The sequence below is a fragment of the Dendropsophus ebraccatus genome, chromosome 14 (genome assembly GCF_027789765.1).
Source record: "Dendropsophus ebraccatus isolate aDenEbr1 chromosome 14, aDenEbr1.pat, whole genome shotgun sequence".
NCBI lineage: Eukaryota > Metazoa > Chordata > Amphibia > Anura > Hylidae > Dendropsophus > Dendropsophus ebraccatus.
In genome coordinates, this window is record NC_091467.1 from 16,361,961 (window position 1) to 16,389,560 (window position 27,600).

At 44.8% G+C, this 27,600-nt stretch overlaps 1 protein-coding gene across 1 annotated transcript in view; it reads right to left on the reverse strand.

Annotated features, from left to right (window-relative positions):
- BRCA1 (BRCA1 DNA repair associated) overlaps positions 1-27,600 on the reverse strand; it is a 107,451-nt gene that overhangs the window by 1,758 nt on the left and 78,093 nt on the right. Inside the window, exons 17-21 of the mRNA XM_069953839.1 lie at positions 22,814-22,854; positions 17,649-17,732; positions 11,987-12,041; positions 11,476-11,549; positions 3,136-3,187 (exon numbers count right to left, since the gene is read on the reverse strand). Of these exons, the coding sequence (XP_069809940.1) occupies positions 3,136-3,187; positions 11,476-11,549; positions 11,987-12,041; positions 17,649-17,732; positions 22,814-22,854 (306 nt within the window). The remainder of the gene's footprint in view (positions 1-3,135; positions 3,188-11,475; positions 11,550-11,986; positions 12,042-17,648; positions 17,733-22,813; positions 22,855-27,600) is intronic.

The window sequence follows — 27,600 nt, forward strand, 5'->3', positions numbered from 1 at the left end:
GAAAGTATTCTCCAGGATTCTTATTTTATGGTGACAGCACATATCAAGGGAGCAGATAGGGCTACTAATCCAAAGGCCACAGCTTATACAATGTTGGTGCTGTAACCAGGGCAGATTCCAGGTTTTCTACCGCCTGAGGCAAACCTAAAATGGTACACCCCCCAGTCATCACCCCAATCCAGGTGATCTTTTACTTCAGGCTGAGGTCTACAATTAACACCCAACACCAAATCACACGACAGCGGACAGCACACACGTCAGTGAGCGTGGGAAGCAGGATGTGGGGATAGAGGCGAGCAGTTGACCAGGGATTAAGAGGGGCCCTCGCTGCTGTCATTTTTGTTAAAGGGGTTATCCAGCGCTACAAAAACATGGCCACTTTCTTCCAGAGACCGCCCCACTCTTGTCTCCAGCTTGGGTGGGGTTTTGCTGCTCAGTTCTATTGAAGTGAATGGAGCTTAATTGCAAACTGCACCTGAACTGGAGACAAGAGTTTAGTTAAATTTAACTAAAATGACAGTGGCGGGGAAGATTATACTCATTCCGCCTCATGACAGAAGCGGCCCTGGCTGTAACCTGCTATATTTTTTATTCAAACTAAAAAGTGAGTAAAAACAAACAAAAAAAAGGAACGATACATCTGTCTATTGTACAGACTTGCATTTGTCAAAACCTGCAATGTTCTTAATATGAAGGAGTATTCAGGGACCTATTCATATAACAATGGGAAACGCTATCCACTTGAAGTACTGCTACTATATAGCTCCCTGATGAGACACAAATCAGCATGTAGAAAAAGGGTTCTTTACTGTAAGAGCAGCAGATAAAACTGTACAAGTGTTTACGGCAGCAGCAAATAACTTCTACCAAGGTAGTTCTTCCTGAATGATAAAAAAAGCTGCTTAACCTAAGTACTATTGATGAATTATTACTGTCCTCAGGCACAATGTATCCCTCCAGGGTTACTTTACATTTTATGCAATGTTTTAGTACATAAGAGTCTGTAAAGTGCAGTTTAACCATGTCTGTGTCTGTCGAGCCCGATCTAAGAAGACTCTTTCAGAAAATGAATATAAGCGATTGGCGCGGAGTTTACAGTCTGTAGATACGTTTCCCAGAACACCGCGCTGTAAGTGAAATAAAAAGCGCAGTGAAAGCAACATTTAGGTTAAAGCAGACAACGGCAATTAATCATTGTGGCACGTGGGGCTTTAAGGTTGAAGCCGTAGAAGAAGAATGAACGATGAGGCAAATGTGGCCAAGAAAGACGCAGCGTGCAGTGATCCAAAGCTTCACAGAATGAGGACATCAGTAGAGTTTATATAGACCAACTAGATGGATAATCTATGAATATGGATTTATAGATATATTGACACTCGTGCACATACCTATTGTTTTAAAGGAAATGTCTAATGAATTAAAAGGGTTATCTGGGGTTACTTTTAAAGGAAATGCCCCAGGGTGCTACTTTAATAAGACATATACTCACCTGCCCTAATCCCTGCCATTCTGACTGTCCTCAGGCCCGAATCCTCTCTGCTTCTTACTGAATCCGATGGCGTGCCGACTCTGTGGGATTGGCCCATTTAGCCAGCTGCTGTCCACAGTGGTGACCTGTCTCTGCCAATGATAAGTTAAACAGGCAGCTTCCGCAGGTTTGGGCGTTATCAGAAGAAGCAAAGAGGACTAGGCACTATTGTAATAACAGAGGCAGGGGAGTATGTTTTGTTTTTTTGTTTTTTTTAATGGCAGCACTCTTAAAGGGGTTGTCCGGCGATAAAAAATTATTCACAGAATAACACACATTACAAAGTTATACAACTTTGTAATGTATGTTATGTCTGTGAATGGCCCCCTTCCCCGTGTCCCACCACCCCCACTCGTGTACCCGGAAGTGTGGTGCGCTATACATTACCTGTCACGTGCCGACCACGGTCTCCGATCGTCAGCAGTGACGTCTTCTTCGGGAGGCCAGCGGATCTTCCCGAGTGCCGGCCGCCCTCTGCAGCGTCATCCGAAGCTCAGCCGCGATTGGCTGAGCATAACTGTGCTCAGCCAATCGCGGCTGAGCAGCTGATGACGTGGCCGCTGGCCTCCCGAAGAAGACGTCACTGCTGACGATCGGAGACCGTGGACGACACGAGATGCGGTGAAAATAATGCACCACACTTCCGGGTCTAGCGTGGGTGGGGGGAAACACGGGGAAGGGGGCCATTCACAGACATAACATACATTACAAAGTTGTATAACTTTGTAATGTGTGTTATTCTGTGAATAATTTTTTATCGCCGGACAACCCCTTTAAATAAAGTTTGCCTCCCAACAACCCCTTTTGAGAGTCTGTTAAAGCGTAATTGTCATTTCAGGGTAATTTCTCTGAAAACAAATATCTATAGTACAAGCGATTTTAAGAAACTCTGAAATAGGTTTTATTTACCAAAAGTTTCCTTCTATACTCAAAAAGCTGTTTTCCAAGCTCCCCCCTCACTTCAGAAGAAGCAGGATTTCTGTGTCCATTATGTGTATATGGAGAGGGGAGGGACTGAGAGGATTGAGTGAGCACTGAGGAGTCCTGCACAGCACAACACCCTGCAATCTTCTCTCAGCAAGTTCCTAGATAAGCACTGACCTTTCTGACCCCTGAATCCAGCGTTTTAGGTGCCCAGACAGTCTACAAACAGCTGACCTTCATGTCTCCTCTTCCTGCTCACTCATCTACCTCGGCCCCTCCCCCCTCCATAGGATATAATGGACACAGCAGAACCTGTCTTCACTTGCTGCTCTGTAATGAAGACTGATTTGATTGATAATGCACAGATAAGTAGTAAATGGGGGGGGGAGGCTGGGAGATTGCTTTTGGAGTACAGAAAGATACTTTTTTTGCCTAATAAAACCTATGATAGAGTTTCTTAAAATCGTTTATACTACTGATCTCTGCAAAAAAAAAGAAAAAAAAATGCCAGTTACGCTTTAATTTCCTAGTGTCGCATTCTGTTGAAAAGGTTTTGTGTCCTGATGCAACCTGTTGTAACCATATGACCAATAAAACATCATCTTTGAACTATCCTCGATTCTCTCAAATCATGGATCTGCCATACGTAGGATGAAGCATGCTATAACCTGCACCTTCCTTACCTGCATAGTCCGTCTCTTTGTCCGGCTGCACGACCAACAGAGATGTTGTCCCCTGCAAAAATAAAAACACATTGAAATAAATTGTAAACGGGATTAACAGGAGGTAGACGTTATTTCAATATAACCCTGTAGATTTGTCAAACATGGTGTAAAGTGAAACTGGCTCAGTTGCCCCCAGCAACCAATCAGATTCCACCTTTCATTTTCCAAAGAGTCTGTGAGGAATGAAAGGTGGAATCTGATTGGTTGCTAGGGGCAACTGGGCCAGTTTCACTTTACACCATGTTTGATAAATCTCCCCCATTAGGTTTAAATCAGCATTTTTTCCCCCCCGCGCGATGACAGGAGAGGGGCAGTAACTAGTCATCTGGGTGGGGAGCTCTCTGCCTATCAGTGCACAGTGTGGGAATGACTGACAGGCCACTAACGGGTCTCTCTGCCTGTCAGTCATCCCCTAGAGCGCACTGACAGGCAGAGAGTTGTGACTAGTAACAGGCGGCTCCCCACCCAGTTGCAGCCCCTCTCCCGGCCTTGCGCGCCTAACCATCATTTACCAGACAATATTGGTGATAATAATGGCTAAAAATATATGAATGTCATGTATGAAAATAGAAGCCACTATTTAAAATGATTTTGTACGTAATAAATACATGGTTTTAATTTCTCCTAATGCCTTCCCTGTAGGAGCAACTGCCCGGGTGATCGCTAGATTATCTGGGCAGCCCATAGAGGATAGCGGCGATATGCTGCTGCTGCTCCTACTCCACAGAGCGACGGCAGCAGATCGATGCTATCACAGTCGTTTGTCTTTCAACATGTTGATAGACAAACGACAGCAACGATCAGCTGACGTTGTTCATACGAATACGTCCGATAATCACTCCGTGTAATAGGGCCTTAACAACTAGGATAGCCACGATCTGTTGCTCAGTGTTATAGGAGTGGTGGCAGCAGACTGCCAGTATCTCCTATGGGCTCCCAAAACGATCTTTAGATCGTCCGGGGAGCCCCTCCCGCAATTCCCAGCAGCCCCCTCGCACTTAGTCGCTTGCTGTCGACGCATGTAATAGGGGCTTAAAGGGGTTATCCAGCGCTACAAAAACATGGCCACTTTCTTCCAGAGACAGCCCCACTCTTGGGCGGGGTTTTGCTGCTCAGTTCCATTGAAGTGAATGGAGCTTAATTGCAAACCGCACCTGAACTGGAGAGAAGAGTCGTGTTGTCTCTGGAAGAAAGTGGCCATGTTTTTGTAGCACTGGAGAACCCCTTTAAAGTGTCACTGCCGTTTAAATTTTTTTGCAGAAATCAATAGTACAGGCGATTTTAAGAAACTTTGTAATTGGGTTTATCAGCAAAAAAAAGCATTTTTATCATGAAAAAGCAGTTTAAAGCTCTCCCCCCTGTCTTTATTGTTCTCTATGTAGAGGGGAGAGATAAGGCACCAAAACAGGACAAAAAAAACGAATGTACAGCTACATCACCGGCCATCTCCTCTGCATTCAGCACTGACCTCTCTGACCTCTGAATACCAGCTTTCACACAGGTCCCGCTGCGTAATCCTTTGTTCTCTGCTGGCGACTAATCTCCCTCCTCCCCCTCCCCTCTCCATAGGTTACACAGGGCTTGACTGATGTAAACAAGTCGAGATTTCCTGATAATGAGCAGTAAATGAGAGAAAGGAGGGGGGGACCTGGGGAAAGTCTTTTTGAAAGCAGATAATGGCCTATTTGCCTAATAAACCCAATTACAAAGTTTCCTAAAATTGCCTGGACTATTGATTTCTGCAAAAATATATATATAAAAAAAATAAAACATGAGTGACACTAATCCCACCCTAAAACTCCTTTTCCCCCCATGTAAAGCTACCGCTGCAGATGCGCATGGTAGCCTCAGGAAGCACAAGGGCCAATGTGGGCTGCACGGGAAGAGCCTCCTCCTATAAGTCTATAAGAGTCTATAAGGAATTGTTCAGAGTATCCTCCTCCTCTCTAGACAGTTACACATCTTAGCTATGGCCACATCTTAAATTCTACAATATTCTCATGGGAAGTTGATAAAAAAAAAAAACACACAGTGAAGTACAGAGAAGGTTGCCTCCACCACCTACCCTCGCAGACATGAAAGAATCCCTTACACACAGAACGGCCTTCAATTTAGATCACAAATCAAGAAATGCGTCAACCTGATACGAGCAAGCGGAAGGAAACCTGAACCTATCCCCTGAATTATTAAAGGTATACTCGTCCCCTTGGTGAGGAGTATACCACCTGCTGCGGTCCTGACAGCACGTCTGTTGGGGAAATAGCACTCGGGAGCGTGATGAAAGAGAGTCTCAGCTGTAAGTGTGAACACAGCACAATGTCACGCTGGGTGGGCCGAGGAATTCTTCTCTTCCGTCATATTTTATCTCTCTATAGGAATATACGTCCCTGGCACTATGCTGAGCTCGTGGTTTCTGGACCCTTCCCAGCGGTTCTCTAGCAAATCAAACGTACATTATAATGAAATGAAAGGTTAGGTAGTATGTTTGCTCATAAAGCGGAGGGGGTAGATGTGTTCGTATAAAGGACTGGCATCCGTACGCAGAGTATTCACAGATAGCCCAGATGGGTTTATAAAGATGAGGAATGCTGTGCGCATATTACGGGGTGCCAGCTGGCTGTGGGGAATGGAGGAAGAGGAGGCTGTGGATTCGTCCTCTGGACAGCGTGCTTAATGCCCATGTACTAAAAAAGATTGGATAGTATATAACTGTTCAGAAGTGATGTTATCTAGCAAAAATTATGTTAAAAAATTAAGAATTTTATAGCCAACGTAGAGCAAGGATGGGGAAACGAAAGTTCCCTATCCCTGTTATAAAGTAAAGAGGCTAGGGCTGCCTTGAAAGCAATAAGAAATATACTTTCCCTGGACCCAGTGCCTGTATCTCACCTCTGCTTCCTGGTTCCTGTGATGTGAGGCGCAGCGATTGGTGCACAAAACTTTCCAAGAACTATTAGGAAGAGGGTAGGTGGACTAGAGATGAGCCCAACCCCAGCGTGCAGTGTTTGATTACCGGTGGCTGAAGAAGTTGGATGGAGCCCTAGGGGAGTCCTGGAAAACTTAGATAGAACCATAGGGTGTATCCTTATTTTTCAGGACTCCCTAGGACACCATCTAACTTCTACAGCAGAAGGGAATCAAATGGCAAACCTTCCCATTCAGCTAACATTGCCGAACCATGACTCAAAACAGGCGGTAGCAAAAGCTAATGGCATGCTGGGCTGTATATATATTGGTATGCTGGGCTGTCTGTATAATTATATATATATATATATATATATATATATATATATATATATATATATATATATATAAATAATGGCGTGCTGGGCTGCATATATATTTTATATATATATATATATATATATATATATATATATATATATATATATATATATATATATATACATACACACACACACACACACATGCTGGGCTGTATATATATAATGGCATGCTGGGCTGTGTATATATATATATATATATATATATATATATATATATATATATATATATATATACACACACACAGTATATATATATATATATATAAAATGGTATGCTGGGCTGTATATATATATGTATATAATGGTATGCTGGGCTGTAGAGCTAGAGGTATAACCAGTAAGAAGAGGGAGATTGTGATCCCGCTGTATAGAACTCTAGTGACATCACATCTGGAATACTGTGTCCAGTTCTGGAGACCTCATCTACATAAAGATATTGATAAAATAGTACGGGTCCACAGACGGCTACAAAAATGGTGGAGGGTGTGAGGTATATAACATATGAGGGAAGACTTAAGGGCAGGTTCACACTACGGAATTCTCGCGGACAATGTCCGCGGAATTCCATCAGCTGTCCGCCCGCACATCTGGGCGCCTTTCCGCCGGCCCCATAGACACCATTCTATGGGCCGGCGTATTCCGCTATACGCTGAAAGAAGTGTCATATCACTTCTTTTAGCGGATCGCGGAATACGCCAGCCCATAGAATGGTGTCTATGGAGCCGGCAGAAAAGCGCGTGCCCGTGCGGGCGGACAGCTGACGGAATTCCGCGGACATTGTCCGCGAGAACTCCGTAGTGTGAACCCGCCCTAAGGCTGTAAATCTGTATAGTCTGGAGGAAAGAAGAGAAAGGGGGGACATGATGGAAACCTTTATATATGGTACAGGACTAAATGAGGTTCAGGAGCGAAACGTTTTTAGAAAAAAAAACAGAACTCAAGAGCAAGAGGACACAGTGAGGGGTTAGTTGAGGGAAAGATCAGAAGCAACGTAAGAATATATTACTTTACTGAAAGAGTAGTAGATGCTTGGAACAAACTTTCATCACATGTGGTAGGTAAATCTACAATAAGAGGATAGATATATGTTTATCCCTGGCGGGTTTACATTCTAAGATACTAAAAGGGGCAGATGAGATAAACCAGGGGGCTTTTTCTGCTGACAATCTTCTATGTTTCTATGATCCGAACAGTTCGGCATCTCCGCTCGACACTAGTGTTGTTCTAAATGTCCATTTGTTTGTTTTAGACAGGCTAAGCAGATGCCTGACAGAGTGTCGATCTCGGTTATCATGTAAAGAACCTTTACACAGCTTTATCAATCCTGCGGCCCTGCAGTTTCATCAGCGTCGGCCACACATTGCCCTGGGATTGCTCCAAGTGTTTACTGATCACTATCCCTTTTACACCAGTCAAATATCATACCCAGGAACAGCTCAGCTGCCTGACAACTGGCCCATAGGGCGTGATAGACCTGACAGAGATTGTTGGTGTGCCTGTCCGAGGTCAATGAAACAGTTCTGGATCATCTTTTCTTATAGCTCTGGGATGTAACTTTCCTGTTAGTCTTACTAGGACTGTAAGACTTAAAGCGACTCTGTACCCACAATCTGACCCCCCAAACCACTTGTACCTTCGGATAGCTGCTGTTAATCCAAGATCTGTCCTGGGGTCTGATCGACAGGGGATGCAGTTATTGTCCTAAAAAACAACTTTTAAACTTGCAGCCCTGTGTCAAACGGCCGTGGCCTAGAGTGTCCGTGCCCTAACTTTGCACCAGCCCTCCGTCCCTCCTCTCCGCTCTCTTCATCATTAGGAATGCCACTGGCAGGATATTTCCTATTCCTCTGCAGTGAACACTACACAGGTGCCTTAACAATCCAGCCCATGTGCCGGGCTGACACAGGTGAGGAAAAGGAGAAAATCTGCCTGGAGCATTCCTAATGATGAGTAGGGCGAGGAGGAGGGACAGGGAGGGCGTGCCAGCCTAATGCATACACAATCTAGGACACACCCATTTAGAACAATAACTGCATGACCTGCCGAACGGACCCCAGGACAGATCATGGATTAAAAGCAGCTATCCATAGATACAAGCAGTTTGAAGGTGGGTAGATTGTGGGTACAGAGTCACTTTAATAACCAAGTGGTTGTTACCAGGTTTTGTGTTTTTTTTTTTATTTCAGCTGTGGATTAGTATCAGAGTTAGAAGAGACTGTGCTGAGACATAGGATACACCCGTCCCTGCCCTGCATTATGGATGTACATTACAGATGACTACAACTCATCTTCTGAGATGGCTGATGTAAAGAATTCCCTGGCTGGCTTTATCTGCAACTTTGTAGCTTCTTTGAAATGCTGGGAGGGTTAAACAGAGGTCAAGTTGCTGATGAACACACTGTGATTAACCCTCCTAGCATTACAAAGTTGCAGATAAAGCCTGCCAGGGACTTGTGTACATCAGTCATCTTGGGGAGAGGGGAGACGGAGAGAAAAGCTCACAAACAGATTTTTGTGTATTCAGCAGGAAGCAGCAGCTCAGACCTGGAGGAAGGAGACTGAAAAGATAATAAGTATGGAATAAATATGGAATGGGCAGCAACATATCAAAAGTTATGTTTGAGCAGAATACCCCTTTAAGGAAGAAGGAGATATGGGGGAGGGAAGATGCCTGCATGCTGCAGCTCAGCACAGTCTTTCTGACAATTGGGCTCTGAGCATGTTCTTATAGAGCTGTGAAGCTTGATGATGGAATTTAGTCAAGCCAAATCTTTTTCAAAAAGAACACACGACCATCAGTAGGCAGCTGTTTAACGTTCCCCTCTCTTGTCAGAACCATGCAAGGTGTTGGTTGGTTGAGGCCTGATATAGTTCTCAAGAGTAGTGCACATGTTCGGGTTTGGCAGCGTTCTCCAAACCAGGAAACTCGGCAATTGATTCCGTGTGTCTGCAGAAGTTGGACGCCACCATAGGGAGCCCTGGAAAACATGGATAAGCAGCATCCAACTTATGCAGCCACAAAGAATCAAACGCAGATTGTTCGCGTTCAAAGATCGTTGCCGAACCTGAACAGTATGACAGGTCTGCTCAACACTAATCAGGAGTATAGCTTCTCCTTGAAGAGCCTAAAGAAATAATGGAGAGTGAAGAGTGGTCCCCAACCAGGCTACGTTGTTTTTTTAGAATTTGTCAAGTACCCTTGTCTTAAGATCTCTCTTTCTATAATCCATAACCGCCCCTCAGGAGAGTAAAAGGCGCATCCACACGGCGGCATTGTATTGTCAGGGTTTGTAAATCATGACAAGGTTAATGGCGCCATTAGGAGATTTAATTACAATGTTGTTAAACAGAACAAATTGATGCAGTGTTTTTTCCTACTTTCTAAGCACTAAAAAGTTTCCTAATTATCTCACTTAGCTATTCTGCGCCATAGAGGAAGAAACAGCTCCGGCTTTCTCTGCTGTCGCATAGTGAGCCACGGCTGGACTCCCACCGCTACCAAATGTTACAGAAGAGTGTGCTATATACTCTATAAACCGCCTTATAAATTCTTGTAGACTCAAAGAATTAGGTTAAAAGGTGATGCTAAGCGTCTGCCGAGAATGTGAGGCTTTGTAGAGATGACTATGGGATGTCTGACCACCTGTGAGAGTCCGATTGTCAGTAACAGCAGAGGATTCCTAATGGGAGGATGTATAACCATCAAAGCTAGGTGCAAGGTTTTTCTACTAGAGATGCGCGAACTTTGAGTACGTTCGGGGTTGTCCGAACTGGAACTCTCTGCCTTTGATTACCTGTGGCTGCAGAGGTTGGATGCTGCTCTAGGGAGTCCTGGAAAACATGGATATAGCCATAGGTTGTATACATGTTTTCCCAGACTCCCTAGGTATAGCAATGGCTGGGGATCCCAGACGCCATCCCCCTTACTTACCACCACCGCCATCTTATCTCATCTACGGCGGGAGGTGTCCCTGCTCTCTGCCACCCCTTGCTTTCCATCACTACTCCTTCAGGCTTAGCTGCATGGAGCAGCATGTGTCCTCTCTTAATGCAGTATAGATCCGGCCACTAGAGGGGGCACATACACTCCCTCCCCAGATTTAAAGGCTCAGTTAATTATCCCCACCTGTGGCTTAGGTATACAGTATAGGGAGACCTGAGTGTCAAGGTCCTTTGGCCCTGCTAGGTCTAGCTATTGCCTTTTTTTGCTAATATTACCCTCCTATGGTGTTCTGCACTCTCCGTCCTGGTTCCTGGTGTTCCTGCTGTCTGGCCCTGCACTCAGAGTTGGTTCCTTTATTCCTGCGTGTTCCCATCTGAATGTGAACCTGACCCGACCCATGTTTGTACCCGTTCCTGCACCAAGTTACCGGCACTCTGAACCTGCACCTGTGTCTTAGTCTCCAGCATCTGTCACCTGCATCTGGTGTGTCCTGTGTTTATATACTTGCCTGTACTGTCTGTTTGGCAACTTGGGTGGTTACAACCCATGCCATCTGGTCTGCATGGACCAGCTGCCATGTATTCTGTTTAGCTCGAGAGGTAGTAACCTGGTGTGTCCTCGCTCATCTCTATTTGTTACGCGTGCATGCCAATTAATGCAGCAACCCAACACCTATGGCAGGGAGTATGACACCGATGCCATACAGCTATTGAAAATGATCAGCAGGCTAAATGAGCGACAGCAGGAATGCTCAACCCCCACAATCGTCATATGAAATAAGGCCAGCGAAAAAACAAACGAACAAAAAAAAAAAAAAACCAAAAAAAAAAAACACGGTTTTCTTGTCGATTGCCTTTTTTGTGCACCCAATAAAATCATCATTATCAGCCCTGTGTAAACAAGGGATGTGCAGACGATATTGAGGAGGCGTGAACAATTAAGTGTGGGGCCTGGCTGCTTGATGACTATAAAGGCAACATACACGATTGTGAACATAAAGAGCAATATAAAGGCAACGTCCCCACACAGTAGCACTGAATACGTAAGATGATTGTCCAATACACTTACTGATTTATGTTCAAACTGTGATGGATCCTGGGCCACAGCGGCTCCGCACAATGATACCATCTTCTCCAGATCACCTGCAAATCACAAATGTACAAATCACTTAGTGGGTTTTGCAAAAAAATTGAGACTACAATTTTAAAACGAAGGATTGCAAAATAAATTTAAGTTTCAAAATAAAGTTATCATGGATGTCAAAAGTTACCAACATGCGAGACCCGATGCGATCAGGAGTTATAGCCAGGGAGAGAGCACGGCAGCATAGACATCCACTCCCCTGCAAGCTGCTAATTTAATGTAGCTTCATAGAGTTACTGTACATTATCAGAACTGGCTGTTACAGAGATACATCTGGGCAGTGGATGGCGCTGGTGCTGCTCTTTCTCCCCATCGAAAACTCCTGATCGCAGCTGGTTTCAGCAGTGAGACCCAATGCGATCAACAACTTCTGACACGTCAAGGGTTAATTTTAGTGACTCTTTAAAACGGCAAGCATATTATGAAGTGAACCTACCTCTGGTCATATCCTTGAACGACCCAAGACAGCAAATCTCAAAGTCTGTCAGCAGCTGAAAAGGGGCAAAGAGGAAAACTGTTAAATAGGACCACCCATTCATCTGCATGCCAATGAATAAAATCCTGAAGGCAAAGTTATGAATATCTAATTGTCCATATAGGTGGTTTCTAGGAATAAATGGCATATAACTAGAGATGAGCGCAATTGGAGCATGCTTTCATAAGCTCTGTCTATAGAGGGACCTGACTTGCTAAAGTCCTGTGATCACAGCAGCCTTGGCACTGATTCATGCAGGCAGTAAGTATATTTACCAAAACTGAGAGGGGACACCAGTTGATTTGACAGATTATCTTTTTTCCTGGAGTACCACTTTAATTCCCTGTTTAAACTATTAAACTTCTAGATCTCTCACCAATAAAGTGGTAAAGGGCTGCAGTAATACAAATCTCCTATGTTGCCACATAAAGAAATAGAGTGTGCACAGCACATGAAGCTAATAGAAGGCATAGCTCACTCATTTATTAGTCCTATGTTAAGAGGTTAAGATATCACACTGGCTCAGCAGCTTCTCCCTAACGTCCTGCATGATCCTGGGGCGACTTCTGAGGGAATAAAGGAATACTGTATATACAGCAGCTTCTCCTGTGTGTGCAGTGGATGCAGCCAGTCTCCAGCCTCCATGTCCTGAACTACTCACAACTAGACTGGATGGAGCAGGTGGTCTTTTCCTGCTGACAGTCTTCTAGGATTCTAACTAAATATTCACCAGACTTAAAGAAACACTGCTAACAATGCCAGATACCTGTAATGTAGAGGTCAGCCATAGTGATATAGAGAGGGGTCACACATAGTGATATAGAGAGGGGTCACACATAGTGATATAGAGAGGGGTCACACATAGTGATATAGAGGGGTCACACATAGTGATATAGAGAGGGGTCACACATAGTGATATAGAGAGGGGTCACACATAGTGATATAGAGAGGGGTCACACACAGTGATATAGAGAGGTCACACATAGTGATATAGAGAGAGGTCACACAGTGATAGAGAGAGGTCACACAGTGATAGAGAGAGGTCACACACAGTGATATAGAGAGGTCACACATAGTGATATAGAGAGGTCACACAGTGATATAGATAGGTCACACATAGTGATATAGAGAGGTCACACATAGTGATATAGAGAGGTCACACAGTGATAGAGAGGTCACACAGTGATAGAGAGAGGTCACACAGTGATAGAGAGAGGTCACACAGTGATAGAGAGGGGGTTACACATAGTGATATAGAGAAGTCACACATAGTGATATAGAAGGGTCACTGTTAGTAGGGGGGGAACGCCATAGCGCACACACACACATAGCCTGCTGCAGCCATAGCACACACACACATAGCCTGCTGCAGCCATAGCACACACACACACACATAGCCTGCTGCAGCCATAGAACACACACAGCCTGCTGCAGCCATAGCGCGTGCTCACACACACACACACACACACACACACACACACACACACCTGCAGCCATAGCATACACACACGCACACACACACAGCCTGTTGCAGCAATAGAACACACACAGACTGCTGCAGCCATAGCGCGCGCTCACACACACACCTGCAGCCATAGCATACACACACGCACACAGCCTGCTGCAGCCATAGCACACACACACAGCTGCAGCCATAGCACACACACACACACACACACACACAGCTGCAGCCATAGCACACACACATACACACAGCCTGCTGCAGCCATAGCGCGCGCGCGCACACACACACACACACACACACACACACACACAGCTGCAGCCATATCATATATATATACACACACACACACACACACACACACACACAGATGCAGCTATAGAACACTTAAGAAAAGCACCAGACTGAGGACAGAGCTTACTGCTACACTACTTATGTCTTCTCCTCCTCCTCTATATTACACAGGATATCTTTATATTACACTGCTGCTCATATTCAATCATCCAGCATCCAGAAAGAGAACAGCACAGATCTCCCCTCCCCCCCCCCCCCCCACACACAATGGACTCTTCAAGCTCAGAAACAAACTTCCAAATAGTGACCGACAACTTTTCCTCGACCAACCTTATGTAATAGGGCCAGTGATCTATTAGTGCTCATAATACATATTGATACATATAATAATACATATACATATGTATTAATACATATAATAATACATATAATACATATTGATGAAAAATTCATATCAAAACTCAATTTTAAATTGTTCTAAGATTTTTTTTTTTAAAGCTGGAGTCGGAGTCGGTACATTTTTTCCCGACTCCAGCCAAAACTAGTTCCGACTGCGACTCCACAGCCCTGCTTACAACCTGTCGACAGGCGTGGTGCTGTTTTTTGAAGAAAGCAGCTAAGTTTTTCTAATCCTGGACTACCCATTTAAAGGGATTTTCCACTCAAACGTAAAACTTTTCATATGTTGCTGACCATAGAGAGACTAACAATTCCTTCTATACTTATTATCTATTCAGTCTATTATCTGCAACATTGTAACTTCTTTGTAATGCTGGGATGGATAATCACAGTGAATTCTTAAGCAACCTGACCTCAGAATAACCCTCCCAGCATCAAAAAGAAGCTACAAAGTTGCAGATAAAGTCAGTCAGGGACTTGTTTACATCAGCCGTCTCAGAGGGAGGGGGGAGACCGAGAGAAAAGCTCACACACAGATGTTTGTGTTTTTAGCAGAAAGCAGCATCTAAGAACTGGGGGAAGGAGTCTGAATAGATAATAACAGGTATGGAAGGAATTGTTGGTTTTATCATGGGCAGCAACATATCAAAAGTTTGAGTGGAATACCCCTTGAAACAATTCCAAGCTCCCATCCACTTAACCATTCAGGCTGCAACTCAACAGTGAGGTCCGAGACTGCAGAAGTTACGTCTTCAGTCTTAAGATCAGAACGGGAGGAGGACGTGTTCTACGCAGACTTGTCTGGCGCCTACGATGTGTGGCACAATGAAGCGTATTTTTCCCTTCCTATATTCTAGCGTCTTGCTGACAGCGACTCAGCGCCTCTGATAGCGGGAAAGACGTTAAGTACACTCGGCATTGGTAATTACAAGTAATTATGGGGTTTACTCAAATATTAGGCTCCTCTATTTTTTTCCCCTCTATTACTTAAGTCAGCAGCATGTGATAATACGATCCCAATCCCCCCGCCGTCCCCGCCATGTACTCAGCTGTCCTCCTCTGCGCATAATTAAGGGGGAAGCCGCATTGAGGAACCTGGTCACGTCCTAATGAGGAAGAGCAGAGGTTGAGAGCCTTGTGAAATGTCACCAGGAGCCGAGGGGCTATTTGCAACCACATTAAGTGCATCTAGAGGATCATTGTACTAGGTAAAAAATACAGATTGCATTTACAACGTGGTTCATGAATAATGGAGAGATGTGCCAGACAGAAACCGAATCCTCATCCTACTTTCAGCCTGGAAGTTATCGCCTGTTCTCTGACAGCCTGTGAGCGCCACAATCTAGTTTAAAAGTCATGTGATCTCCCCAAAAAAGAAAAAGGAAAAAAAAAAAAAGCGGCTTTTTACAGTCACAAGGAAGAAGGAGACCTATGTATGCTGCTATTGTAGAGTAACAAGTGTTTGGGTAAGTCTGTGTTTACACCAGTGTCACACTGCAGCTTTTAATGGATTGGAACAGTATAGACTGTAAGGCTCTTGCTTTGTTGTATCACATACGATGGAACAACACATAGTAGAAGTAGTAGTAGGCTAATGTATTTTAGCTACCCATACACCTTATACTTTTGTCGGCCGTACTGCAAGCAATGGGTTCAGTGTAAGGGGTGTGGGCTCTCACGAACAACACCTGACAAATTATGTAGGTGGAGATAGGGATGGAAAAGCACCATACAACTCTTTTGTTCCTGGGAGAGATAAGCCGCAGTCAGATCTCTCTGGCTGCGGCTTAAAGGAGAAGTCCGGCGAAAATTTTATTAAAGTATTGTATTGCCCCCCAAAAGTTATACAGATCTCTATTATACAATTATTAAGGGAAATGCTTATAAAGTGCTTTTTTCCCTGCACTTATTACTGCATCAAGGCTTCACTTCCTGGATAACATGGTGATGTCACTTACTGGATAACATGATGATGTCACTTCCTGGATAACATGGTGATGTCACTTACTGGATAACATGATGATGTCACTTCCCGGATAACATGGTGATGTCATTTCCTGGATAACATAGTGATGTCACTTCCTGGATAAAATGGGGATGTCATGACTCCCAGAGCTGTGCGGGCGGTGGCTGCTGGAGAGGATGATGGCAGGGGGACACTGAGGGACACAGGGCACTGGAGGAACACTGAGCATCCCTCTACCATCATCCTCTCCAGCAGCTACAGCCCACACAGCTCTGGGAGTCGGGTTGTGACATCACCATTTTGTCCAGGAAGTGACATCACCATGTTATCCAGGAAGTGAAGCCCTGATGCAGTAGTAAGCGCAGGGAAAAAAGCACTTTATGTACATTTCCCGTAATAAGTGTATATTGGGGATTTGTATAACTTTTGGGAGGGAAATATAATACTTTAATAAAAATTTTCTCTGGACTTCTCCTTTAAGGGTGGGTTCACACTGAGGAATTCTTGCGGATAAATTCCGTGGAATTCCGTCGGCTGTACGCGCACGGCCGCGCGCCTTTCCGCCGGCTCCATAGACACCATTCTATGGGTCGGCTGATTCCGCTGAAATTATTGACGTGTCAAGTCCTTCGGCGGAATGCAGAATCTGGTCGTGCATAGAATGGTGTCTATGGCACGGGAGGAGAGGCGCACGGCCGTGAGCGCATACAGGTGACAGAATTCCGCGGAATTTATCCGCCAGAATTTCTCAGTGTGAACCCACCCTAAATGTGGTTGGCCTTGTTTTTCTGTAAGTTAAATGTACTGAAACAGAAGCAGTGCAATGGATAGGAAAACAGTGTGAACCTACTCTAAGACAGTCAAAAGGTTGGATCGGTGAAGGTTTGGGTGCTAAAGGCCCCCAACGAAAAGTACTCGGCTAAGGGCTTCTCTCTTCGCCTCGCTGCCGTAGGACTGTGGAGCCCTTTTTATGCAATGAGTAGTGAGACGGAATTAGACAGTTGGGCATCTGAGCACCCAGATTACAACTTAAAAAAACTTTTGATGTGTCTCTATGACAGATCAGAATTTTTTTTTCTTTTTATTAAAGAGATGGTGACACTTTAAATAGGAGCTGTTAAGGATATATTTTAATTGCTTTGTCACTGACCATAACCTGTGATCAGCAGAATGGGTCCTCAAACAATGTGACAGGTTCTACACCTACAGAACAGTGTCATACTGTGCAGACCCGGTTCTCTTCCATAAATCCCATACTGTACTCTCCTAGATTATCCATTACTTTGCATTTACATAAAAAAAAAAAAATCTAGCAACAAAACTACCTGATGCATAGACCCTCCGCTCACTTATTAATCAGAAACAGATGAGAGCGCCGAGATGCTTTGAGGCTGAGCATTCAGCAGATGTGTATTGCCGGCGACCGGCTAGTGCGAGTGAATCATGTGTATTCTATGGCCATCACCAGCGGCTGCACGATAAATAGCGCAGATGAAACGTACCAGTCCATCTGATCCTAGTCTTGATCTTCTGGGACCTCTATGATTTCTTCCATTGATCACGTCTCCTTTCACTTCAAAGTCGTACTGAAACAAGATAAGAGGGACATATGTGGATTTGTAAATGCCGAAAGGAGAGACACACAGGCTGGTACATATTCCCTGAAGAAATCAGCTACATGCACAAAGGTTTATACACTTCCTCCTTATCTAGCTTTAAACTTATTATAATATTCTGCTAACTACTACTACACCCAACGTCCATGGTATTACTGTTCCTACTAATCCTGTGTGCATTCATGTCACTCCTGGACCACTACTAGCACAAACCACGTAAACGGCTGGTCCATATACAGCTTTAGTAAACATATTATACAGGTTATATACACTGTATCTGTATACATCTATCTATCTATCTATCTACACACCAGCCAGACCACTGCTTTTAGAGCAGAGTGGTGGTCAGTAATCTAGGAAATGAGTTGTTAATAGAGATGAGCGAACCTGGAGCATGCTGGAGTCCATCTGAACCCGAACTTTCGGCATTTGATTAGTGGTGGCTGCTGAACTTGGATGAAGCCCTAAGGCTATGTGGAAATCATGGATATAGTCATTGGCTGTATCCATGTTTTCCAGACAACCTTAGAGCTTCATCCAAGTTCAGCAGCCCCCGCTAATCAAATACCGAACGATCGGGTTCGGATCGACTCGAACCCGAACCCGGTTCGCTCATCTCTAGTTGTTAACAATGGGAGGGAAAAAAACAGCATATCAGGAGAAAGAGACAATATTTCTAAATGAATATAATTGCAAAAATTGGTTACAATCCATGACAGACACCAACAGACCCCATTAGAGTCCATCATGCAGTAGGACGGTCGGCTCGGTTTACAGATGGTTAGTGGAATTTGTGATAGAACTTTGATACAGATGTGTAACTAGCCTTAGTCTGACTAGTAAGTCTTAATCTATTAATAGGCAAAGGTAATATTACTAACTGTCTTAGGCCCTCTTCATATGTCCTTAGCCGTCTTTACGGTCAGGAAACACTGATCAGGAGGCTTCAAGGAAACGGGGGGGGGGGGGGGGGGGGAGACTATACCAAGCCGCAGTGGTGATCTGTTCCGACTGGCTTCTCGTCTTCTGGTAAGGTATATTGTCAAACACAGCTCCACATTTAAGTGCATGTGCTCCCTATTGGGAGTGCATACAGTTAAAAGGCCAGTGTTAGCACCTGGCACTGGCCCGATCTGGCAAGCAGTGCCTCAGAAATTATGGACACTTCCCGAATACGTATCCAGAGCCAGCAGGTATTCCGAATACCCCATGAGGCATCTGTGCCGTATTTCTCGACAAGGGTGTCAGTGTCCCATAAAAGTTGTTGCGTCCGGAATTCCAAATGATTTCCGGATAAGCATCAGGAATTTGTCAGGAATCCCACAGGAATGCTCAGCTATGCCGGACGTTCTTTTCTAAGGGAAGGACGGAGTGAAAACAGGAAAGAGGTGTATGGGGCCCTTTATTACTCAAAAGACTGAAATTAAAAATACCTTTATACAAGTACAATACACACGAAGAGATTAAAGGGAAGCATACTCAAGACTACTTTGTGACTAAGCACATAGCATGTTGCTGAGAAGCACACAGCGGAGCTCTGCAGTGTAGACGGCCGCGATGGAGAGAGGTTATCTAATTGAATACCTTGCAATACATTCACTAGGCAATGGGAAACAATTATCTTCAAGCTGAAAGACAGCTTGTCTATCCTCAGACAGCGGATTGTGCCAACAGTCAACTTGCAGGGCACGGCTCTCAGAATAAGAATCAGCCGGCTGGTGCTACCTCCGGACCTCATGTTAATGCATTGTCCGGCTGCTGCGATTAGACATTCATTAGGGTTTGGTTGATGGGAAAGAAAACTTTGAAATCAGATAAGTTCAGGCTGGCGGAGAGGAAAAAAAGTGTCCAGATCCTTCTCAGACTCATTAATGTGCAGGGAGAATATAGCACAATGGGAGCTTGGATTAAAAATGAAGACAAAACGAAACGGTTACATCTCTAATTGGAACAAGATGCTCATTTGTCTCCGAAAGATGAGAAAAGTGACAGCTCCAGAGATGCCTTCACCGGGAGAGAAATGGTAATTTTATACTCTACATTCAGAAGGAGAGAGTGCGAAATCTCCTGCACGGATGAGAACTTTATTGATGTCCTCCCATGTCCTTACGAATTTGATGGACAGGTGTCCTCTACCAATCACAGCTATAACACTATCACCTGCTGGAAACATTGATTTCTTCCTCTAATTCAAACTCACAGCTCTCCAGCTGTTGCAATACTACAATTCCCATCATGCCTGGACAGCCAAAGCTAAAGCTACTCCATATTATTCCCATTTTAGGGCACAGTAACCCCTTACTGCAAATAGACAGAACTGTATGTCCACTGAATGCTATAGATATAGGAGCTGTGCCTGCCTCCACCACAAAAGGTAAAAAACAGCGATCGGCCCTCCAGCTCAGCTGAGGTGCCCAGGGAATAATGGAACAGATAACTCTGATCCTGACAATTTAACCCCTTGGAAGCTGTGGTCAATAGTGATCAATAGAAGTAGCTAACCAGCCGATATGTCCTTATTGCACACGGGGAACTGAGAAGGAGGGGATGTTTCTTACATTAATCCTCTGCGCTGTTTCTGTGCTAATTAGGCGTTTCAGCACCCTGGGGGTGGTTGCCACCCTTAGTGCACCAATCCGCCCCCACTCTGCTGATATTCATCGATAAGTTCCACCCCCAGTGCACCAAAATGCCTCATTAGCATATGGATAAAACTCCTAATAGCATGGTAATGGAGCAGAGGATGAAGCAAAGAAACGTACCCCCATCCTCATCGCCCGTGCCCGATAGTGACATATCAGCATGTTCTAAAGGGAAGGGAATATCCAAAAGTTTGCTATAGGTCCCAAACTTTTCTAGCTCAAAGTACAACCCCAAAACACTGCTAAGAATGGGCCATCAATGTTAACATCCTAGACGTTCAATTTAAAGGGGAACTGTCAGCAGGTTAGACCATGGGTCTCCAAACTGCAGCCCTCCAGCTGTTGCAAAACTACATTTCCCATCATGCCTGGACAGCCAAATCCAAAGCTTTAGCTGCCCAGGCATGATGGGAGTTGTAGTTTCGCAACAGTTGGAGGGCCGCAGTTTGGATACCCATGGCTTAGACCAGTGATTTTCAACCTTTTTTGAGCCGCGGCACACTTTTTATACTTAAAAAATCCCGGGGCACACCACCAACCACACAAAATGACACTAAAACAGTACATATTATACATATAGTTAATAATATAGATTCTAAATGTATTTATATTCACTCAGTGTGAAACATGGGCCTGTTTTCTTCTCCCCCCTGTGCTTCTCTCCACCATACTTCTCCCTCCTGCTTCTCTCCACCATACTTCTCCCTCCTGCTTCTCTCCACTGTGCTTCTCTCCCTCCTGCTTCTCTCCTGTGCTTCTCTTCACCATACATCTCCCCCCTGCTACTCTCATGTGCTTCTCTCTCCCGTGCTTCTCTCCCCCATGCTTCTCTCCCCCATGCTTCTCTCCCCCATGCTTCTCTCCCCCATGCTTCTCTCCCCCATGCTTCTCTCCCCCATGCTTCTCCCTGCTTCTCTCCCCCATGCTTCTCTCCCCCATGCTTCTCTCCCCCATGCTTCTCTCCCCCCTGCTTTTCTCCGCTGTTTCTCTCCCCCCCTTCCTCCTCACCTCCTCCGAGATGGTCGCCGCTGCTGTCCGCCTCACCTACTGGCCGCCCGTACGGCCCGGACATGCTCCTCCAAACAGCGGAGACCGGGAGTGTGGTGCGTTGCGACGGGCTGTAGCGCACACGTTGATTGGATGCGTGCATCACGGCCCACCGCAGCGCACCACGCAACCGCCCACATTATAATCCGCCACTGATCGCTGCGCATTGCCGGGGAACAAAACACAGGGGCACCATAGTTTGGGGAACTTTCCCCGCGGCACACCCGACCATGTGTCACACTGGTTGAAAATCACTGGATTAGACGAACCTAACCTGCTGATAGCTCCTTATTTTGCAGGAGACGTCGTAGAGGAACGTATGTGTCTTATCGTCAACCTCAGCGCCATTCTGGTCCAATTAGTAGTTTGTTCCATGGTCCGGTAAGGCACTGCTCCGCTCCTAGTGGCAATCCGGCCGGCCTGCTCCTTTCATCATCATTAGAAAGAGACGGGCTTTAACGGTGTTATGAAGACAGGCAGTGCTCCTAACGGTGCCCCAGTGCTCCAAACGGTCTCACCGGACCTTGGAACAAATGACAAGCTGCACCGGAATGGCGTTAAGGATGAAGGTATGAGACATAACTTCATCCTTGGCGTCTCCTGTGCAATAGGGACATATCAGCAGTTAGATTAGTCTAACCTGCTGATAGTTCCCCTTTAAGTAGAATTTACACAAAACCTTAGCAACTGGGAGTCCGTCTTGCAGGGAGCAAACATCAGAACATCTGTCTGGCTATTTATATAAAGGATATTAAATATGCAAGGATAAGAAATCATTCCTATTGAAGTAAAAAAAAAAAAAAAAAGATCTAATTTTAGATGCGATCATAGAGTACAAGCTGCAATAATGGCGATAGAATAAAAAATGAATAATAATATAAGTGGAGTCTTTTAAGTCTCCCTCCAAACCATGGACATGAGGGGGGCACAGACACTGGGTGGTACAATGAACGAGGCAACAATACAAGGCATTAGGCCTCTAAAACTTTAAAGGGTTATCCGAAAGTCACTGCTGAGCGCTGAACTCGTTTGGAGGCCCCACAGAGAATGAATGGATGTGTGACCCCGCGATGGACGCCCACTGATCAGCTAGTTACTGCCTATCCTGTGGATAAGGGGGTAACTTCTGATCTTGGGATAACCCCTTTAAAACACATTCATCTTCATCATCAAGAGGCTGCATGCCGTAGATGTAAAAAGATCCCTCAAGAAACGGCCAAGACGCGCGGGTAAGAGGTGAGGGTCAATGAGCGCAGGTAGAGAAATTGCGGCTCTAGCGAACAAAGACCGCCGAGGCAATAATACTCCGTGTCAAGATGATAATCTAACATTCTCCACAAGGATATTTAATATCCGACTCACCTCATCAAGAATTCTCCCCTCTCGGAACGACTGTACAATCCCTAGATAAAAAGAAAGCCAAAAAGTGACTGATTACATTAGAATTTGCTCAATGCAGATAAGCAGCCTGAAGGATTAAAATAAAAAAGGCAAAAAAGAAAATCGACTTTGAGCCGGTGTCATAAATTTCCTTGTCCGAGATGCCTATCGTAATGATTTCATATGATGTTCCAGACTTATCGGCCAAGAGTAGATAGATACAAATAATAAACTGTTTACTGCCTTATGCAAAGGGGGGGGGGGGGAACAAATACAAAATCCCTTCCCTAAGCGAGCCGGAGATATAATGCAACCTGCCAATTCACCCTTTAGCTTGGACGAACATACACCATCAATGGAGCTGCCATAGGTGGGTTATCCAGGATTAGAAAAGGCACAGATACTTTCTTGTATAAACAGCACCACCCCGTCCTCAGGTCGTGTGTAGTATTACAATTTTGCTCAATTCATTTAAATGGAAATGAGCTGCAAAACTACACCCAAACTGAGGACAAGAGGGGTGCTGTTTCTGGAATAAGGTGGCTATGTTTTTATAAGTCTTGACAATTCCCTTTAGGGTACGTGCACACTACGGAATCCCAACGGACTCTGGCGGCCGTGTGCATTTCTGCCCGTGCCATAGACTCCATTCTATGCACAGGAAGATTCCGCCATCTGTCCAGAGAATGAACAGGTTCATTCTTTGGACGGACAGAAGAATCCGCCCGACGGGAAATGCACGCAGCCACGCAGAGTCCACGGGTGGGTGAGAGCTGTGGAATCTGCGACAGGTTTTCTGCTGGGATTCTGTTGTGTGCACGTGTCCTAACTGTGTGGTGTGCAACACAAGGGTACCATGGATTTTTCTACCCACATTTCCCCATATTCTTGTCTGTGAAAGCAAAACCGGGAATTGTGAAGGTGCAAAGGTAACTACTAGAGATGAACACAACTCCATCGTTCAGCACTTGAATACCAGTGGCTGAAGAAGTTGGATGCCGCCCTACAAAACATGGATACAGCTATAGGCCATAGGCTTTATTCATGTTTTCCAGGATTCCCTAGGGCGACATCCAACTTCTTCAGCCACCGATGATCAAATGCTGGACAAGCAAGCTGGAGTTACGCTCATCTCTACACATTCTGGTACCCAAAGCCCAGAACTGCAAGACAAAGTCCATAAGCTTTTAAAGGGGCTATGCGGCATTAGAAAAACACACCTGTGCCACACCTGTCCTCAGGTCACGTGTGGTATTATTCACTATCAATGGAACCAAGCTGCAAAACCCACACAAACTGATAAGAGTGGGGCTGTTTAAGGAAGAGAGCGGCCAAGTTTTTTTTTTTTATTCTGTATATCCCTTTATAAAAACGGCACACTACACAAAGTGGACATTGTGCAACAAAATCACATTGGTTACATGCAGATTTTGTTCCCATTTTCAAGATTATGGGCAGTCGCAGCAGCCGGACCCATCATCATCCATTATCCTGGGAATAGTGGTAACCTTTAATGGTGGTACAAACCCTTCGATGGAGGACAGGGATGGATGCCGTACAATGGAACCTACTGTGTTACTCTAAAAATAAGACTGGGTCTCTTTTTTTCTCTGAAAAAAGGGCTAGGGATTTTATTTGGGGTACATTTTATTTTGTGAGAAACATGGAAGGCCCCTATACTGTAGCCCCATTCTATACAGTAGTTAGCTGCCAAACTGTATATCCCACTGCTGTTAGGAGTCTCCCTCCCCCTCTGGAGTTGTTCCCCCATACTGTATACCTCCCTCAACCTCTGTAATTTTTCTCCCATACTGTATACCTCCCTCCCCTCAGTAGTTTTTTCCCCCCATACTGTATACCTCCCTCCCCCCTCTGTAGTTGTTCCCCCATACTGTATACCTCCCTTCCCCCTCTGTACTTGTTCTCCCATACTGTATACCTCCCCCCCCCCTCTGTAGTTGTTCCTCCATACTGTATACCTCCCTCCCCCCTCTGTAGTTGTTCCTCCATACTGTATACCTCCCTCCCCCTCTGTAGTTGTTCCCCCATACTGTATACCTCCCTTCCCCCTCTGTACTTGTTCTCCCATACTGTATACCTCCCTCCCCCCTCTGTAGTTGTTCCTCCATACTGTATACCTCTCCCCCCTCTTTAGTTGTTCCCCCATACTGTATACCTCCCTCCCCCGTCTGTAGTTGTTCCCCCATACTGTATACCTCCCTCCCCTCAGTTGTTTTTCCCCCCATACTGTATACCTCCCTCCCCCCTCTGTAGTTGTTCCTCCATACTGTATACCTCCCTCCCCCTCTGTAGTTGTTCCCCCATACTGTATACCTCTCCCCCCTCTTTAGTTGTTCCCCCATACTGTATACCTCCCTCCCCCGTCTGTAGTTGTTCCCCCATACTGTATACCTCCCTCCCCTCAGTTGTTTTTCCCCCCATACTGTATACCTCCCTCCCCCTCTGTAGTTGTTCCCCCATACTGTATACCTCTATCCCCCCTCTGTAGTTGTTCCCCCATACTGTATACCTCCCTCCCCCCTCTGTAGTTGTTCCCCCATACTGTAAACCTCCCTCCCCTCAGTAGTTTTTCCCCCCATACTGTATACCTCCCTCCCCCCTCTGTAGTTGTTCCCCCATACTGTATACCTCCCTCCTCTCTGAACTTGTTCTCCCATACTGTATACCTCCCTCCCCCTCTGTAGTTGTTCTCCCATACTGTAAACACCACCCTCTGCAGGTAGTCCCCGTACTGTATACCTCTCCCCCCCCGTAGTTGTTCCCCCATACTGTATACCCTCCCCCCCCCCCCCCCCCCCCCCATTGTGCATCTTCTTGCCCCTCTTGCTTCCCCTGCAGCTTGTGTTGAGCAGGTGGAGGCGGAGCATAACAAGTCTGGCCCTGATTGGTTGATGCTCAGCACCCAGTGTCAGGGATCTGGTCAGCAGACTATAACTTGGGCTTATTTTCAGGCTAGGTCTTACTTTCGCAGAAACATGTTAAACATACATATGCAGAAGTGAAGACTATTATTTTATTCCATAACTTTCTCTAGCCATACACTTCTATAGAAAAGCCAAATAGAGGCCACAAGGACTTTTTTGTTGCCTTTGTCCAGCAATGAAGCCTTAGAGGCACATTTGGTTTATATATTGGGAGCTTTTCCAATGTACAAACTAAATATTGGGAAGAAAAAAACAAAACATGGCACCCCCTCTATAGGTTGGGACTGGTATTGCAGCTCACCCCTATTGACCTGAACAAGCCTCCCTGGCCATTTAGACCCAATTTCTTCTCATTCACTATTGCAATGTGTCGTCTTTAAATAAAACTTGAAATATTCTCACATCGGGAACCGGTCTAGATTATCTTTGGCGCATGTAAGCACAATAAAAACAAAACTTTTCTCCTGCTAATCCCTATAATAAGATTCTGTGAAGAACATAACAATGAGCGTCTAACACGGTCTTAAATATATTCTTTTTTTTTCCCTTTGGTTCTACTTTGAATGGTATAATAAGCATCTAATCACAGAGACTGCAAATCCACCGTTTCTACAATAAGAAGTGACAGCCGCTTCTATTCTGACAAAAGGCCTTAGGAATACACAGCGGTATCTCCGGACTGCAATATTAATAAAAAGGAAAGTCACATAGGAAACAAAGAAGAAAAAAGATGCAATGCTGCAGCAAAAAAAAAAATATGTATATATATATATATATATATATATATATATATATATATATACACACACACACACACAGACATACATACACACAGTGGTACCTTGGTTTAAGAGCGTTTTGGTTTAAGAGCGCACAGTTTTATTAAAATTGTGACTTGGTTTAAGAGCATTGATTTGGTGTAAGAGCTCCCTGTACTGGGTGGGAATGGAGTGGGGGAGGTGCATGGCCTGCATAGCGGGGTCTACAGCCCTGTACTGAGACCCAGGAAGTCAAATCATAGCAGATCCACTTCAGGCTGGGGCTTGCATCAGGGGACAGGACTGTGGAGGTAATCTCTCCATAGCCGTTACCTCTCTACCAAGACAAAGTGCTGCTATACTGTGCCCACATCTGCCCTGCTCACTCCTTCATGCTCCTTGCAGTCTCTGTCAGTCCTGATTGGTCCATGCTGAACACACACCCCTTCTCCATTGCTGTCATGTGACCACACAGACCTGCAACCCTGCTTCTCTATTCTAGCATGTTGTACTACACTACTGCATTATGGGGATCTGCAGTTCCATCCTGTATCTACAAACTGCTGCTGTTCTTCCAGGTTTATGCCCTTACTATACATTATACTCCACATGCTGATTGCTATACTGTACAGTAACTTATAATAATATGGCATATTCTGCTGTTTACAAGTGTTTGTTTCATTTGTTTTACATGTTATTCAGAATATAAAATCATTATTTTGGGGTGTGGAACCAATTGTCTGCATATCAATGGTTTCTTATGGAAAAATTTGCTTTGGTTTAAGAGTGGATTTGGATTACAAGCGCTGTCCCGGAACGGATTATAATCTCGTAATTCAAGGCACCACTGTGTATATGTGTGTGTGTGTGTGTGTGTGCTTGTGAAAAAAAGATGGAATGCTGCAGCAAAAAATAAATATATATATTTATTTTATTATTTTTTTTGCTGCAGCATCCAATCTTTTTTTTTTCTCCTTGCAAGATAGATAGATAGATAGATAGATAGATAGATAGATAGATCTATAGCGATTTATCTATCTATAGTGCAAGGAAGACCTTCTCTGAC